The sequence below is a fragment of the Marmota marmota genome, unplaced genomic scaffold, assembly GCF_001458135.2.
Source record: "Marmota marmota marmota unplaced genomic scaffold, marMar, whole genome shotgun sequence".
In the NCBI taxonomy this organism is placed as follows: domain Eukaryota; kingdom Metazoa; phylum Chordata; class Mammalia; order Rodentia; family Sciuridae; genus Marmota; species Marmota marmota.
Window position 1 is genome coordinate 68,791,767 of NW_026000026.1, and position 18,593 is coordinate 68,810,359.

The 18,593-nt window shown below is 36.8% G+C and overlaps 1 protein-coding gene across 1 annotated transcript in view; it reads right to left on the reverse strand.

Moving 5' to 3' along the window:
* The window catches only part of Epb41l4a (erythrocyte membrane protein band 4.1 like 4A), a 233,608-nt gene that overhangs the window by 92,751 nt on the left and 122,264 nt on the right, over positions 1-18,593 (reverse strand). The window contains exons 5-10 of the mRNA XM_015484299.2: positions 15,385-15,463; positions 7,156-7,253; positions 5,905-6,025; positions 3,785-3,872; positions 1,367-1,455; positions 465-528 (exon numbers count right to left, since the gene is read on the reverse strand). Of these exons, the coding sequence (XP_015339785.1) occupies positions 465-528; positions 1,367-1,455; positions 3,785-3,872; positions 5,905-6,025; positions 7,156-7,253; positions 15,385-15,463 (539 nt within the window). The remainder of the gene's footprint in view (positions 1-464; positions 529-1,366; positions 1,456-3,784; positions 3,873-5,904; positions 6,026-7,155; positions 7,254-15,384; positions 15,464-18,593) is intronic.

The following is an 18,593-nucleotide window of genomic DNA, read 5'->3' on the forward strand; positions in this document are numbered from 1 at the left end:
TTTCATCTGGGTTGTCTATCACACTCAGTGAAGAAAGAGCAGAAGTGTAACTCTCAACAGGTTGTTTAATTGATTTTAGACCAAAATTAGGACACATTTTTGCAGTCCTATATGCAGGCTACACCTTTTAGATTACATGAATCCTACCTTCACGGGCAGTTCAGAAAAGCAAATTACAGTAATAACGATAATCACCTCTTTTTCTCTCTTCAGTCCTGGAAATGTTTTGCTTTCCCTTGCTAAAACCAAAATGACATTTTTCCATTACCCTCTCATTCATTTCTACTCATTTCCTTTTCCCTTCCTTGAGAAGTTGTGCATGTCAGTTAATTAACCTGGTTCCACGTGGCTGCAGCCGAAGAAAACATGTCTTTTTATTTCACAATGTATTCTAAGTTATAAAAATGAGCAGATAAGACCCTCCTCCCCCTTCTCATTTATGCTAAGTGCTCACAAAAACTTACATCTTTTCCCAACACTCTGAGTTCAAACTGAGTCTCCTTGAAGTGAACTTTTGTAATCCGAGGCCTGAAAAACAAAGCAGATGGTGGTGTGGTCACTGCTTTTTGAAGAATTAGTCATTTAGAAATTCAGAGACATATACAGTGGGAAAAGACTAGTGAATATTGGCTCTTTTATATACTGCTGAAGTGACTGCAGAATCTCCTCTGGGTCGTTGCTCTGGACATCTTCCATTCTCATTATCCTATGCTTTTCCACTAACTACAAAAATAAGCTTGGAATCCACTGGCCCTGACAGTACCACCTCCCCAGACACATGCAGGAGCACAGGCTACCCAATCCCTCCAACCCTTCCCTAGATAGAGCTAAAACTTAGAGTGGTGCTGGACCTCCAGCTCACACCATACATTGGAATGGGTGGGAAGTCCTACTACACACACTCTCCATGGATAAGAGAGTCCAGACCCACAGTGCTTGAAATTTACAGATTAAACATATATATATACTAAGGTACATTGAGAGGAAATTATATCCAATTGCACTCATTTATTTATGAACTATGGAAAACATACTTGTTTCCTTTTCCCCAACACTTTCACTAACACACAAGTCTAGTAAGTCATACAGTGTATAGTTTTGTTTTTTTTTTTCTTTTGTACTAGGGATGGAACATAGGGGCACTTAACCACTAAGCCACATCTCCAGCCCTATTTTGCATTTTATTTAGAGACAGGGTCTCATTGAGTTTCTTTGCTTAAGGCCTCGCTAAGTTACTGAGGCTGGCTTTGAACTGTTGATCCTCCTGCTTCAGCCTCCCAAGCTGTGGGATTACAGGCATGCACCATCATGCCCGGCTCTGCAGTGTATAGCTTTTATACCAACTCTGTCCTGGAGTTATACCTACCAGAAGTACTTCCCCACTTGCTTTTTATTCTTGTAGACAACAACACCAACGGGAGTTAATCCTAAGAAATACTCAGACTTGTTTTCTCCCTGCAAAAACAAACACAATCCTAAAACCATGAGTTTATTCACATAAAAGCTCTTGATAAAACTACAATTGGCCATATAATTTATTGGATTGAAGTTGGATTTAACTTTTTAAAAGACATCTGCCTAAAAATCCAGCTAAGTTATAATAGTGATTAACTTGATGCTCTCCCCCCCCCCAAAGTTCCCTAAGAGAACTTCTCTACCTCCATGTTAATTCACACTTGCAACTTCAATTTACTAAAAGGAATTTGGACTACCTCTCAGGCCACTGATTGACTTATCCAATGTTGCTTCCACAGTGGTGTTTAACTCAAGCTGCACATTAGCTGGAATCCCCCAGGCAGCTTAAAATGCCATTAGCATTCTGAGGGCTACCGAAGCCAGTTAAATCAGAATCTCTAATGAAGGAGCCAGAGTATCAAAACAACATAGGTGTCCCAAGTGATTCTCTGAATAGCCAAGGTTGAGAACCACTAGCTTCTATCAAGGGTGCTTTACAATGCCTTGTCTTAATTTTACCCTGATATGGATAATCATGAGGCCCAGGTCACTACACCACAACCCTCATCAGAAAGTTCTGGTAGCCATCAACAGACATACCCTTGAACTTTCTATTTTATCGTGTTCCCTCCTGCCCTAACTTTAAGACTACTTAAAATTTTAAAAATACAATCTCTTCTTCTCTTGATTATTTTCAATTAAGAGAACAAGATCCTGAAATTAAAAAAGTCACAGAGTGGATACCAAGAACATGCACAGAACTGTCAAACAGCCTGCAAAGTTATAGTCACAGGAACACAAGGTAACAATATGTTTGGGGATATAATCACCAGCTGTTACCCACTTTCAGCCCTAGAAATTCAATCTTGAATGCATGGAAGATTCTAACATATCAAGTTCATTTCCCATAAATTCCAACTAACAATGAAAAAGTCTGATGGTTAATTAGGATAAAGATGACAGAAACAGAGCATTTTGCAGAAGACTCTCAATAAATTTCTAGTAGATTAAAACAACAACAAAACTAAGCCTAACAAGATTAATATGACTAGATGGGGAAAAATAACCACTCCATGAAATCTTATTCTTTTGGGGGCAGAGAGGACTGGAGATTTAATCCAGGAGTGCTATACCACTGAGCTATATATCTAGCCCTTTTTATTTTTGTGACAGGGTCTCACTAAGTTTCTTAATGCCTCATCAAATTGCTGAGGCTGGCCTTTGCAATCCTTCTGTCTCAGCCTCCCGGGTCACTGGGATCACAGGCTGTTAAGAGTATTCTTAAAGGAGGGAACTATGAAGCATTTAATGATCTCATGAGATTGGAATCTAATATATCAAAGAATTACTGTTCTTCACAAATCTGTAACTTTTACTGCCACACTGACTGTGTACCCAGGAATGCATTTAATTCTCTAAAAATAATATGAGAGAGTTTTTTTGTTTTCAAAAAATGCTGGTGAGAAAAAGACATATTATATAATGAATGCATGAGTGGGTTATTTGCATGAGAGAAAGACTTATCAGGGTTCCTTAAAAATTGAGTTCCATGATCCAACTGATGAAAAGTAAGCCTAAATATACTCTTCAGCAATTTCCTATAGAGAATTAAGAACTTTGCTCATTTTCTCAGATAATCAAATGTTATTATTGCTAAGTACAGCTAAGTACACTTGTACAAAAATCAAAGGCAATGGCATTTCAATCTCACTGGCATAGAATAATCAATTGGCAGTATAAGAGAAATGTCTCAAAGGTAAGATCTGGATTCAGAACACTCAATACACACCCAGGGTTAATTTCTAACTATATTTAGCAAGTTTTCATCAGGCACTGAAGAAAATAAATATTTTTATGAAGGCAGTGATACCTACAGCGACCGAACCTGCACAGTCAACATAGAACCACGTTGGTGCACCCAGACTGCTACCTAACCCTTGCTTTACCTGGTTAGAAACCTGAATTGTGTTTTTCAGCCATCAAATCTATTTTGAGAAAAATCTTCCTGTTTTCTATCTAATACAATCAAGTATAGACCAATTTTAAGTTGTTTTGATGTTTAGCTAAACCCTTTGGAACTGTTACCCAGATTGTGTTTTCAAGTCCAGTTAATTGTTTTCTACACATGGTAATATAATCACAGACTTTTATGCAAAATTCATTAGAGTTTAATCCATGCAAGAGCTGCTTTCTGTTCAAAAAACACAAATGAAAAGGTATCATCTGCTTGCTAACAACAGGACTACCATTTGCCTTTGAGAGTGTTGGTGACTTTTTAAGAAAAATGTCATCAGCTTAAAATATTTTGTGTTAATTAAATGTTACTCACATAGACAGGATGGAGGTCAACACCATACATCTCCAGGGATTTGGCTGTCCTCAAGTAATTCAGTTCAGCTTCAGAAGGAGCCTGACCCCTGTACCCAGCAAAAAAACAAACAGCCTTACTTTACCCTTAGCTATTGCGTTTACAGGGGTTGCAAACCAGCTTCATTGTATTCACTGAAAAAATATCCCTTTGTATTAATGTGAACATAAGTTTTTGTATTTCAAGAAGGCCTTCACCTTGCTGGTGACAAAATTTTATGTTTCGAGGTGATACATATTAAGTTAATTTCATTTACTAAATAGATCCTTGCTCATTATAGTCTATCCCTAATGTCCCAACATATATTAAAAATTCTCAATTTCAGAAACGCCCAAAGAGGTTTTTGAGGACATAAACACGCAAATTAAAAAGCCTCCACTTCACAAAGAGCAAAATGTCTCCCTGCACCAGTAGCTCTGCATCAGATGAGAAAGGAGCTAGCACAGGGGTGGAAAGGAGAGGAGAATGGGGTCTCCACCTCTTAGTGGGGTCATAGCAACATCTTCTGAGCACAATGAAGTTTAGAAATACATTAGTTAACATACAGAAATTGTAACAGTACCTATTATTTTCTCAACAGAGAATAGAGAAATGTTCACTGGTGATAAATACAGAAAATAGCACCGATTCCTAATGAGAGCAAGCATCTGCCAGGAATCTCCATGGATAAATTAAGAGTGTGTATGTATATGTGTGTATGAGAGAGAGAGAGAGAGAGAGAGAGAGAGAGAGAGAGAGAGAGAGAGAGAGAGACTGGAATGGTTAACAAAAGGACCTATGAATTTTTAAAAATTTAGAAATTTAATTTGCTTTGATACATTCCCTCATTTCAGCCAGGCATGCTGAAAAACTCACAATGTAGCATACTTGTGAAATCTGTGAAGAATATTCATCACAAGTTAGGCACAAGAAAGCTACCAAGCCTTGATCATGCTTAATTCCCAGTAAAACAGTCACACTATCCACACCATCACATAAAACATGTCTGAGGGCCTTTATTTAAAGCTCCATGATAATGTCTAAACACAATTGTGCTTGGAAACTCCTGGTAGAATTAATATTCTCAAAATGTACCAAACACATTGCCCTTTATGATGTTATAACAAGCACTCTCTTAGCATCCACTTTAGTAAAACCTTAAAATGAAGGACTCTATAACCAGGCTGGAGAGCCTTCTAGCACAGGCTAATACAACATGCAGAGCCAGGTTTCTCTGATTACCATTCAGCAACTGACTTCTGCATCTACTCACTGAAACAGATCCTTTAGGCAAATATTTTTTTGTTGAGCAGATAAATTCTGCATTTTTTTCCTTGACTATAATAGATCTGAAATCAAGTATATTCAAGGGGGAATGTTACATAAGAAGCAAAAAAAGCAAAGTTAATCAGTATAGAAGATTTAACCAAAATAAGTATAATTAAATTATAACTTCAATGCTCCAGGCTATTAATTGAAAATCCTACTAGGGGAGCGCATCTACTGTCAGAAGTGCATGTGGTGTTAACACAACGCCCTCAGAGGCTACACACATGTCATCGTGATTTCCAGATTCACTGTGATAGCCTGAATAGGACTTTGTTTTAATTGCAAAGAATTTACATACTTAACCCAGAGCAAATCTAGAATACATTAAGGCATTTGTGGTTATTTTTTATAGTTAAAAATAATATTTACAGTTAAAAATTTTTCATAAGACACTAGTGACCGAAAAAAAAAAAGATTGTAAAACACAGTACTTACAGAATGAATTCACTTACATAAGCTCATAATACATAAATTTATGCAAAATAAATTTTGTCTGTGGGAAGTTATGCACAGAGACAGGCCTGCAGTATCACTGACCAAATATATGGTGACTTTGGCTTTTAGAATTGACTTTCTACATTGAACTTTTAAAATCTCTTGAGCTTTTGATGAGCATTTTAGTGTTGTAATCAGTAAAAGTTATTACAAGAGAAATCAAGCTAGAATGTTCAAGGCATAGGTGAAAATTTTATTGTTCTAAAAACTTTTCTTATGATTGTCATTAACCTGCAGTGACCACTGATGGCTGATGAAACATATGACATAATTCTTACATTAGAGTTTTATGAATCCTTTCTATGGCTTCTTCAAGTTCTTCCTTCTGATCAGGAACAAACCGGTACTCTGACACATATCCTGCAGTATGCTTGTATGGGTCATAATCTCCAAGTTCAGCTGGGGGGGAAAAAAGAAATTATAATTTTATGCTATTTTAGAAAAACATTTCTAAAAATATTCCTATCATGTGTGAACATTTTTCTTAAACATATAAATACCTGTATAACTATTAAACATTTTACTAAAATATGATGAGCATATCGGGATGACATAAAATCTTGACTTGAAAATATAAATTTTGTATTTCTGCTTTTCCTGAGATTTTCCTTTCAATTATTCTTATCAGCTTATATGAAATAAAATGTTATAAACAGACTTTAGGGTACATATGGTAGAAATGCTGGAGGTGACCTCCCATATATCCTCTCAATGACACAGAGAGAGAGAGAACATGTGATTCAAACATCTATGCCTCAAATAATGGTGATGGAAACATAATACAATGCTGTACATACTCCGTCTGTTTAACAAAGAAACAAAGTGAAACCAGGAAGCTCACTATACTGCTCTTACAAAAATTCTTCTCCCTATGTTAACCTACCTTCCAAGCCCCAACCCAGTTCATCTATTCCACAGCTTTCCTGGGATATTATTTCTACATAATTTCCAGTCTACAAGTTTCATAGGGCCAAGAATCATGCAGTCTTGTTTCCCTAGCTCGATTCTTAAAAGGTGTTCAATAATCATTAGTAGAAATAGTCTCAGCCTTAGTCTCTAAAAAGACAGAAGAACCCAGAGCCATCCCATATGGCTGCCACACTGATGTCAAGAGCCGTGTGCCACACTGAACTTGGTGCTGGCACCTGACCATGTGGAGTCTGTACAACAACTGCCCAGAAGCAACGTTATCTTTGATACACAACAGTTTGTCAGGGAGGGGGCAGGGTGTAGAGGCACTGAAATCAAGTGGGATGTAGAGTAGAGCAGATTTTTAGGCCCTCCACTAAAACAAGAACGAATGCTATTTCTGCAACTAAAACTCCATGCAACCTACTACAAGGGAAATGTAATTGACTCCAGTTTTACCTCTTCTGAAGGACACTGGTCAAAACCTGAATTCTGACTAAATTTTTTTTTCCAACTGTCATTTGATAAGAAGAGTTTTAGAATATCAACTTGCATACAAATAAAACTTCAAATATTTCCCCCAGACATTTCTGAAGCAAATACACTGAAGTGGAACATACACTGGATGGCGTAGGCTCCCAACTGAGCAGCAATGTTGACGGGGCAGGGCAGCCGGCCCTGAAGCACATCTTGTTTCACCTGCAAGAAAAACTGATATCTAAAAGAGAAATGGAAAAAAGAGATTAACAATCTCTTACACGACTTGAATCTGAAGTTTCAGGCCCTGAACATCAAAATCAAAACTAATCATCTTAGTGAAAATTAAGTCACACTCCATTCTTCTGTGAAAGGGCTGTGGAATAATGGGGACCAGACCAGCAGAACACACCTTACAGAAGCAACTTGCTGGTGTTGGGGCTAAGAAGCTCAGGCTCTCAAGGTAACTGCCTGGCTTGCATCCCAGCTCCACTGCTCAGTGCTCTGGGATCTGGGGCTGCTGCTTACCCTAATAGTCTCCTTACCTGCAAGACTGGGGGAGTGACAGTATCCACCCTATAGGTGGATGTGAAGGTTGAATAGAAGGTACTTTGCCTTTGTCATTACTGCCCCTGCCACCACTACCACCACAGAAGGCTCTTACCAGGAGGAATAAGTCACAAGGACCCCACCTCCACTACAGTGTTATCTACAAGGCTCAAAATTATGTGTCCAAGACAAAAAGATCATGAGGTTTAATTCCATCAATTCTCCCACTTTCTAAGACCCTGTCCATCACCTGTGGCTTTACTCATTTCGTGTTGCCAAAAGAAAACCTATTTAAATTACAGTGCTAAGAACTACTCTAAACATTGTAAACACTACATCTCATTCTAAGGATTTTTTAATGTATATATTTTTAGTTGCAGTTGGACACAATACCTTTAATTTTATTTATTTATTTTTATGTGGTGCTGAGGATCAAACCTAGTGCCTCATGCATGCTAGGCAAGCACTCTGCCACTGAGCTACAGCCCCAGCCCTCATTCTAAGGATTTTTACATACAATAACATTAGGTAACACTTTAAAAATGAGGCCAATCCTATTATCTCCATTCTACAATTGAGGAAATTGATAGAGATGAAAATAACTTGTCCAAGATCTCACCAAGAACCTAAGCAGTCTGACCCTAGAACTCTCTCAACCAAGATGTCACTCAACTTTAACTAGCTTTTTGTCATTTCTTATTCAGTCTTTCTGCCACTGGGCTGAAAGAGGACAGAGATTTATGAGCCAAATTAACAAACCAATACCAGGCTTGATCACTGTCACTTATACATGTGTGCACACACACTCACACGCCCCAGACTATCCTTTTGTGGCTTTGCTTCACTTGCAAGGTGACTTTTGACATCATTGGGAGAGGCGGAGAAAGTGAGAGAAATGAAGCAGAAAAATCAGCTGAGATTAACAGCATCTTCAACGGCTCACAATAAAGCCCTTAGAGGGGGAATCCAATTGTAAGACTACCAAAAAGCAGGTGGCAACTTTGATAGCAAGCACAGGCTTGAGCGAAAACCTGCTCAAGGCCCCATGCTTCCCCAATGCCTATTTCAGTAAGTGGCACCACCATTCTCAGATTCCTGCACAAAGCAATCTGGGAACACTTGGTAATAACCCCAGGCTCCCACACTGAATCACTAAATATGCTGGTTTGGAAAGTGATAACTTCTCTCCACCCCTTAGTTCAGGTCATTATGCCTTGGATTTCTAAAACCTCTTAACTGGTTTGCCATCATCCATACTTACCTTCCTTCCAACCTTCCCTAGGGGTAAACAGCAGTATGTCACTTCTTTGACTTAAAAAGCCTTTAAAGACTTCTCTCTGCCTTCAGGATAAAGTTCAAGCTCCTAAGATGGTTTATAAGATCTCTGCTTTACTTTTTTTGGCACCAGGGATTGAACTCTGGGGCACTTGACCACTGAGCCACATCCTCAGCCTTATTTTATATTTTTTTTAGAGACAGGGTCTCACTGAGTTGCTTAACATCTCACTGTTGCTGAGACTGGCTTTGAACTCAAGATTCTTCTGCCTCCGTCTCCCAAGCCACTGGGATTACAGGCATGCGCCACTAAGCCCAGCTCAATAGTTTACTTCTCAAGCCAAATCTCTTGCCACAGACCAGGGACCACCACTACTCCCTGATTTGCATTCATTTCTTGAACCCTATTAAACTACTTTCCCTTCCCTGGAATACCAAATCCACTTTGTAATGACCACTTGTACTCCTCTTACAGAGGAGAAAAATCGAGCAGAATAATAGAAGAATTTAAATGAAACAGTTTATAAACCAGAGACATTTGCTGGAATTACTTCTGCTTGCTGGAAACTTGCATTTGTTAGATACTCCTTCTTTATTAGTACCTTTGAATTTCTTTTCCTGGAGCATTTAAAAAAAAAAAAAAACAAGTCACAGATGCATATTCATGAAGATTTTTTATAACATCTGACTAGATAGTCAAGTACCTTGCCAAATACAGAAAGAGGCTTAATACCGCAAGAACTTGCTTTGAAAAGGAAGAGAAATAGGGAGATGAGAAAACAAAGCAAAGCTGAAATATAGACAAGCACACACAAAGAAAAAGAAACCATATCATATTGATGAGGCATTCCAGCTATCTAGCGATCAGCACATAATAACTGCTCAATAAACAGCTGTGATAGATGGGAATACTGATGAACAGATAAGATGGAAGGAAGGAAGTGAGGGAAAACCATGAATGCTATTTGCTGTTTCTGAGAAATTCAAGAAGAAAAAAAGGACATCTGTTCTAATTTCCCTGGGCAACCTGCCTTTTAAAGATACCAGATATCTTAAAGTTACTGAGTTTTAAAAACCCACCAAAATCAAAGAAGGCAAGAGAACTATTTTTAATTAAGAATTTTACTAATTTTGCGACACATAGATGCATATAAGACAAATTTATGATGATGATCATGTTTTCATATGCTAAACACTTCATAGTCTCTCAGAGCCTATTTTAATTACATATAACTTATTTTGTCTATTTAATGGGAGTTAGAGTACAATTTATTACTTTATTTAAATGAAAAAGATTTAAAGTTGCTTGGTATTTCCTTCTGTGTCATTCTGATTAAAACTAAGAAGAAATGCTTGAGTCCTTGTTTGTTTCTGGTTTTAATTAGGGCGAATCTATACCCTAGTTGGCCTAGGATGGTTCTATCCTGTTTAAGCCTATTAGAGTGGTATGATTATTAATAACTATGCTTACCATTCTTTAAAGTGTCAGGCTTTGGGCAGGAAATTATATTATGAACCTAGTTATACTGTACCTTATTGGAAAAAAATGCTGATTAAAGATGATGTGCTTAACAAGGAAGTTTCCAGAACATATTATATTACAAAGCAGAGGGCTCCATAAAGCAATTTCTAGTTACTTGCTTATGGAAATTAATACACTGATGCATATGCACTGTCTCCCAAACTAGATCATGAGTCCTGGGGGATCAGGGATGACCTTCCCTGCCCGCTCTCACATGTAAGACCACACTACAACCAGCACTACCCAAGTGATAAACTGGAAGCATTAGCCTCACAGCTATCCACACATCTGATGTTTGCTGAAAGGAGGTGAACTGAAACCAAGGATGTGTAAGTCACGGAGGACAATACACAATTTAGCAATTATAGGAGCAATTATTAAGAAGAATGGAAAAAGGAGAAGATATGCTATTAAAGAAGGGGCAGAAAGATCCTATTCTTACGGGAGCCCCAAATGGAAGATGACGCCCACCCCGCCTGCTCCATGAGGAAAAAAAAAAAAGAAGAAAAAAACATCATGAATGCTCACACCAAAAAGCCTAAAGAGAGGACTGGGGCTGTAGCTTAGTGGTAGAGTGCTTGCCTAGCACGTGTGAGGAACTGGCTTCAATTCTTAGCATTAGATATAATAAATAAAATAAATGAAAAATAAAGGTCCATTGACAACTGAAAAATATTAAAAATAAAAGAAGAAGAAGTCTGAAGAGAACCTTCCAAGGACTTGAGATCCTGGTGCAGAAACCAAAGACATGGGGCAGATAGAAATTTGATCTCTCACTCCAGTTGAATGTGAGTACAGGACTATAGGAGGAGAACGTATCTACACAGGAGGTGATGAGGAGCAGGACTGTTTTCTTCATCCCACAAAGAGCAGGAACACAGAATTTGATAGCAGCCCAATCAACATGAATAAAACTTAAATGTGAGGGGTACAGAAAATGTTTATAACATCATAAAGTTAAATAGTGATTAGAAATGGCAGGTATGGCTTAGAGACATAAAACAAGGGAAACATCTAGTGATTTTCAAGAGAAAATAAAGATCAGGAAAACAATCTTACTTTGAAGTTTAAAACCGATGAATGATATGGGAACAAATAGCAATAATATCACCTTACATTTTTTGCACAGCCTTTTAAAGTTCATAAATGCCAATTGTATCCATAATAGAATATGAGCCTTACACCTTGGCTCTGAGGGAGATAAGGACCGTTATTTACACTGAAAGGAGGTGGCAGGGATTCAGGACATGAGCATATGGCTGAGCTGTTGACCAAAGCAACTAAAATCAGCTGATCTTCACACAGAAGAGATTATGGATTACAAAAGAAAAATAATAGCAGCCAGTCATTGTGGCACACACCTGTAATTCAAGGTGGGAGGCAGAGGCAAGTTCAAGACCAGCCTCCTCAACTTAGTGAGTTCCTGTCTCAAAATAAAAAATAAAGCAAGGGCTGGGGATGTAACTCAGTGGTTAAGTGTTCCTGAGTTCAATCCACAGTTCAAGGCGGGTGGGGAGAGAATGATAACAACAAATCAAACATCCATTTTTATAAGCTAAAAAAATCTGTGATAAGTGAGTCATTTGGACATAACTTTTTTTTTTTAAGTTGCTAGATGTGTAGAAGTTCAGGGAAATGGCAATGGCATCAGAGCTAGGCATCGGGCAATTCTCTCTCCAGGTGGATTGAAACCAGAGCTCCCCCTGGTCACTGCTGAGTTCCCTTTCACTCAGCATTGGAATACTGAGCTCCCTGTAGGTACTGAATGAAGAATGAGAGAGTGAGGGAAGTCTGTCTTGACCAACAAATTCTAGAAAAGCAGGCCAGAGAGAGAAGCAGGATGATTACATAGTTAAATGAACACCTACACCCAGAGAGTTCTGATTAAAGGATTGATTTAAACCTGGAAGACTTAGCTCAGGGCTCCACACTGATCTTTTCCTAATTTTTCAATCTATTTGAAAAATATAAAATAGCCATCATTATTTCCATTTTAGCTACCCTTACTATCTATTGAACACTTAAAATTTTTGTATCATTTAAAATGTTTTTCATGGATTAATTTATATATTCCTTCAGTCATCTTCTTAAAGAAATACTATAATTCCCTTAGACAAATGAGAAAAGTGAGACTTTGAAAGATTACATAATCTTCTCAGAAATATACAACTAGTAAGTTTTAAGAAAATGAACCTCTGCTGGTCTGAGCCCAAGCCTGTCTTATTCACCAATGTGTGTGTTATACATACATCAAATATGCAGAGGATGCAAACGTATAAATGACATTTCATGCATGGAAGAATATCAAAATATTTTAATTAGAATTGAAAATAAGCTTAACAGATCTCATAAGGACACAAATTATTTGAAGGACTAAAGAAGAGAGATTAGATTTATTCTGTATAGACCCAGAAAGAAAACATAGTACAAATGATAAAAGGGATCCTAATTGAATTTTGTTGCCTACTTTTGTTTTGTTTTTGTTTTTTTTCCAGAATTGAACCTATGGCCTCATGCATGCTATAGAAGAACCCTAGTCTTTTCCCATTCTAGTCCATTCACTTCTAGTCCTTTTCCCCTAAGTACACTATCCTTTTGAAATATTGCATACGGTATGATCCTGTATGTGCATGAGAAGATTCACTGCAGCATTATTTATAACCTTTTTTTAAAAAAAAAAGAAAAAGAAAATAATCTCAATGGCCATTTACAAAGGCATGGTTAAATAAATTATGGAACACTATGTGGGAATAAAAAGAATAGGTCAGATGGTGAAAAGATCCATATAATATATGATTTTCAAAAAAATTCTGTAGATTACATATAAGCAAGTTTACTATACAGCATTGTATTTTGTATACAACACAGATTAGGTTGGAACAATTTTTGAATAAACTGAATCAAAATAAACAACTTGAAAATGCTGGCCTAAGTACCCTTTTCCTTTAATAGTATATGTTGGCCCAGGCAGTGGTGCACCCCTGTAAACCCTGTAAATCAGGTGGCTAAGGCAGGAGGATGGCAAGTTCAAGGCTAGGTTCAGCAAATTAGCAAAAGCCTGGCCCAAAATAAAGAATAAAAAGACTGAGGATGTAGCTCATTGGTAAAGCACCCATAGGTTTGATCTCAAGCACTAAATAAATAAATAAATAAGTTGGGGTATTGGGCTTTTCTGTTTCAGTTTTTACTTTTGCCAAAATTATACCTTGCAATTGTCTCACTTTTTCAGGTCCTGTCCCTTTAAGTTAACATATTCATGCAAATCAATATCTTTCTCTTCAGCACATTTTAATAGTCAGTATATAGTGATATCACATTAAATGCACATTTGACTTACCTAAATTCAAAAACATGTTTTGGAAGGAAGGAAGGGAGAGAGAGAGGGAGGGGCATAACCACCATTTGTAATCAACTCCATCCCTGGCTCTTAGCTATATGATCTGATCTAATACTTGAGAAAAAACAGGTTACACTAGAAATAGTCATTATACACAAATCCTTGTGTTCTGTTAACAAGTCATTAGTTGATCCTGAAGGGAAATTTCTGATTACTCAATATGTGGTTAACAAAGGTCAGATAACACTAAATCAAATATATTTGGAACCTAACCCCAATTAAAATGCAATTTCACTGTATTGTTAGGACAAAGAATGAAATAATAAATATTAACATCTATTCAACACTTACTATGAGCCAAACACAATTATAGGAGCTTCAAATACATCATTCTGTCTAAAGTTCATAAAATTTTGTGAGACAGTTGCATCTCCAATTTTACCATTGAAGAAACTGAGACATAGGGACAACTTCAAAACGTGGAACTTTCACTGTATTTTAATAAAATGTTGTTTCATTGCAATTCCCTAATGATTACTGGTATTGAGATATTTTTATATCACTAGGACTCTGTTTCCCCCCTGAAACTCTAATGTAAATACCACTCCTGTGTGAACATCTCCTCCTGCTCCAATGGCCCTTCTCCCAGAGAGATGTACACTGGGAAAGCCTGAACTGGTGTCCCAGTTTTCAATGTGCTCAGCAACGACGTGACAATGAAAGACAGGAGTGCAGGCATCCACGTGTTCCGAAAATGAGGCCTAAATGCGGCACTTCAGAGTGGGATGGAAAAGGTTTGATTAGCCTGCCCTCTTCTCACTCTTCTGTGTGCAGTCCAAAATAAAGACAAAAGAAAAGTCTAAGATGAAAGGATGAAATAAAATAAAACCACAGGCTGACTTAGTTCTCAAAGATATGATTTCCAATTTTTAAAATACCATATGAGGCTCTATTTGAACCCCTGATAAAGGTTCACTGGAAAATTGGTCACTTAAGTTAGGGAAAAAGCTTTTGTTTTTGATGCCACATGCAGCCAGGTCACTGGTCAAATAAGTTAAACACACTATTGTCTGCTCTTTATAAATCATTGTCGAATGTTGGCATGGCTATTTTGATCACCTAATTAATACCAACTGGAAATTCTGCCTTCACAGAAATAAAATATTTGATGACCAAGGTAAAGTAATAAATGAAAACACAAGTGTTTTCTCTCCTTTCTTAATAGTAAAAGTAATTTTCTTTTCCTGTAGAGATAAATGAAACACTGAATAACTGATATTTTAGCTACAACTAATAAAAGGGAAACAACTGACTCTTCAAATGTATATTTACATATGTAAACCAAGCATCAAAATAGCCTTCCACTATGCAGTTCAAAGGGCTATTTCTATATGGATACAAAGGCTGAATGCATGCTTAGCAGTAATAATACAGAATCTCCCAACACAGCAGATACAAAATCTATCATCGTGTCTGTCACCCAGGTTCATGTCATTTTTCAAACACATCTATCATCAGACACTGATTTGCCTCACACAATGCTAGTATAAGTTTAATTCTCACAGGAAATAAATTACAAAACCATGCAGACACATATCCAAAGGCTCGACCCCAGTTTTATTTGTTTCCAATAAAGCCTTTTGTATATACCCTACATGTATCTGTTCAAAAACAAAGTCAGTACTGTACCTGGTTATTTCTTCTTTCAGTTTACATGGATCTTCAGCATAGAACTTAATACCAAAATACAAAGTATATGGAGGTCCAGCTAAAATAAGAAATAGAAATTAACTACGGTTCATTTTATAGCCAAAGTAGCATTATAATATTACATAGCTACTAAGAATTTGACATAAGAAAACAAAATGGAAAAAGCAGAGTTCAGAACTATCAACAGTAGGAGCTCAACTATGCATGAATGCGTATGTATATATGTGTGTATGTGTCCACAAGCAAACATAGACAACATGCTGGGTCAAATACACAAGAATGTCACTGTTTCTTTTATCTGGTTAGCAAGGTTGCACACAATTTTTATTATTTCTATTTTCCCATTATTCACAATTTCTAATATATATAGTTTTTCATAACAAAAAAAGGATATTGATAAACAAAATAAATTATTTAGAAAACCACCCATTTGTTCACTTCAACTACCAAAATTTTTTTTCAACCTCTCTACAAAAAACCGGAAACAAACTCTCAGCAGCAGGTGGACAATTTAAGTCAACCCAACCACAGCACATACACATGATCTCAAGCAACTACTCCAACTGACAGAGAGTTCTTTACATGCTGATGTGAAAAAGATCACCAATCTACATTCCTGGGTGCAAAAATACAGTCCTTTTTGCACCTTGTGTTTTTTTTCCTGGGAAAATACATAAGAAATTATAATCAGTGGCAAATTTTGGAAGATGAGATTAGAAACTTTCTACTTTTAAACTGATTAGTTAGAATTTTCTTAATTATCAGTGGGGGCTATGCCATAGGATTCCAGACAATAATTGTTTCATTCTTAAATTCTTGTGAGTGTAAAAATATATTCTTACATGTGTAAGAGACATTTCTTGTCTCATGCATTTAACACACACAGAAAAATTAAGTCTACAAACAATAAAAAATAATCAGAAACAAAGCCTGGAATTGTACATACACATGCAAATATAAAATAAGTAATCAAACACTCACATTGTGCAGAAGGACCAAGGTCCCTTGGGTGCCAACCACAATATATTATGTTTTTACTAGAAATATTTCTGTGTCATAGGGTATAAATTTAATGTTCACTATTTTCAAAACTGCATACTTTCAAACTGTTCTCTAACTAAATCTAATGTGCTTTATTTTAAGAAAGATTATTTTGCTTGTTGCACCAACTGATGGTCACAGTTGCAATCTTTTTCTTCGACAAAAGGGCTCCCACACAAACAAATAAGAAAAGATGTCAAGCATGCATCCCAGTAAGGCTGTCATTCTGAATAACTGACAATAAGCCTGGTCTTTCTATTTTCATTTTTAACTGAGTAAATAAAATGACAAATTTAGAAACTGGCAAAAAATCAATCAGAACAAGTAACAAAGACATGTTTATAATATGCAAACTATGTTATTTATTATTATCATACACACATGTTTATGTTTGTAATAACCCATAGGCCTGTTCAAGCATACAGATGACAATCAAGGCCAGGGTCACTCCCCTCATCTGTGTCTTTCTGAGGAAGGTACTTCTTATGCTGGTGTTTTTTGAAAGCAAAATTTTTAAAACTTTGCTCTAATTTTTTATCCTTAGAGTTGATTATAAGTTCTTAAAATTACTGATGTTTATATGTTTTAATGTTTACTTAAGCACTATGTGTTTCTGACAAATAACACCTCTACCCCTAAACATAGATGTCAGGGAGGCAAGACTATTAAATATTTAGAAGAACCAGGAAGTCCACCCTTGGCTGCTCTGTCTATGTCAATCAAGCTCTGTGTTCCTGAGCAGATGGGCCTGCTTGTGCCCACAGGCAGCTGGGGTTGGCACCTAGGGGGCGGGGAGGTGCACAGATGCTGCCGAGACAGCGCACAAAGGGAAGAGGCCTTCTCCAGACCACAGAGCTGCTTTCATTCTGTGGCACATGACAGATTACACTCTATTCACCAAGCACAGCTATTTGAAATGTGTTCAATAATGAGCAGTTAAGCAGAACTTGGAAAAATACACAACAAAAACCAGTTTGACTTAATATTCTTAAAGGACTTTTGGCCCAAATAAGCCCTCCATTCCCCACTCAAAAAGCCCCACATGAAGTGCCTTGTGTTCTAAATTAAGGCATCATTACTTTGAATTGAATTTAGTAATGTACAAAAATGTTTCATAAACACTTCATTCTCCACAACCACCTGGTAACAGATGCTGAGGAGTTCAGCAATTTGCCTTCCACCACAGTTTGCAAGTATTCAGTGTTCAGTGCTGTTTCGGCACTGTTCTACGCAGCCTCTTAAGGAAACCAAAATTCTAACTCCTTTAGTGTGAGAAAATATTCTCATGTACATCACTGTTTGGTAGAGCAATCAAAGGGTAAGGAAATGTTCATTTTGGAAAAAGACTATGGCTAGCCATATATTTTTTGGCTTCCTATTCTAAGACTAACTGCAAAAATCAGGTGCTAGTGAAGCAAACAGCTTAATTATTATCTTAAATTCATGTCATTCCATACACTCAACATTAAAGAAACTGAAATGAATATTATTTTTCTTTAGCCAAAATGTCAGGAGCCAGAAACTGGAATCCCCTAACCTACAATTCGTAAAAACTAATTTCAAGGCTTTTCATGACTTACCCACAAGAATCTTGGTGACTAGCTAATGTTCTGTTATTTTTATGGATGTTCCTCTTGACTAACCTATTGGAGATTTGAGAGCCATTTTCCTTCAATAAGTATCAAAGTAGTTCATGAAATGAAATGTAAGTATTCTTCAGTGATATCATATTTCTTCAATTGTAACAGAGTTTCATTCTTACTGCTTATCCAACTTTTAACAGTATTAATATCTTTAGGACCAAAATTACTTTTTACAGTGATATTTAAAGAAATATTTTCTATCATGTAAATGGACATTTACAATGTGCCAAAGAACACTTAATAATGAAACTTAAAATGATTTCAATGTTTTTCTTTATAACCTCAATGAAAATCTCAACCTCCTCCTTATAAAAGAAATCTGCACGTTTATTTTCAAATAATCATTCCTGAAATTTTTCTAATTTTCCAATTGGAATTTTAAAAATTGGTTCAAATGGGCTGGAGCTGTAATTTGTAAACTCTAGTGGCTCCTTCCACGATGGCAGAAAAGTAGAGAAACAAAAACGATGCTGATGTTGAGAGAATCAGGACTTATTTTTTTTT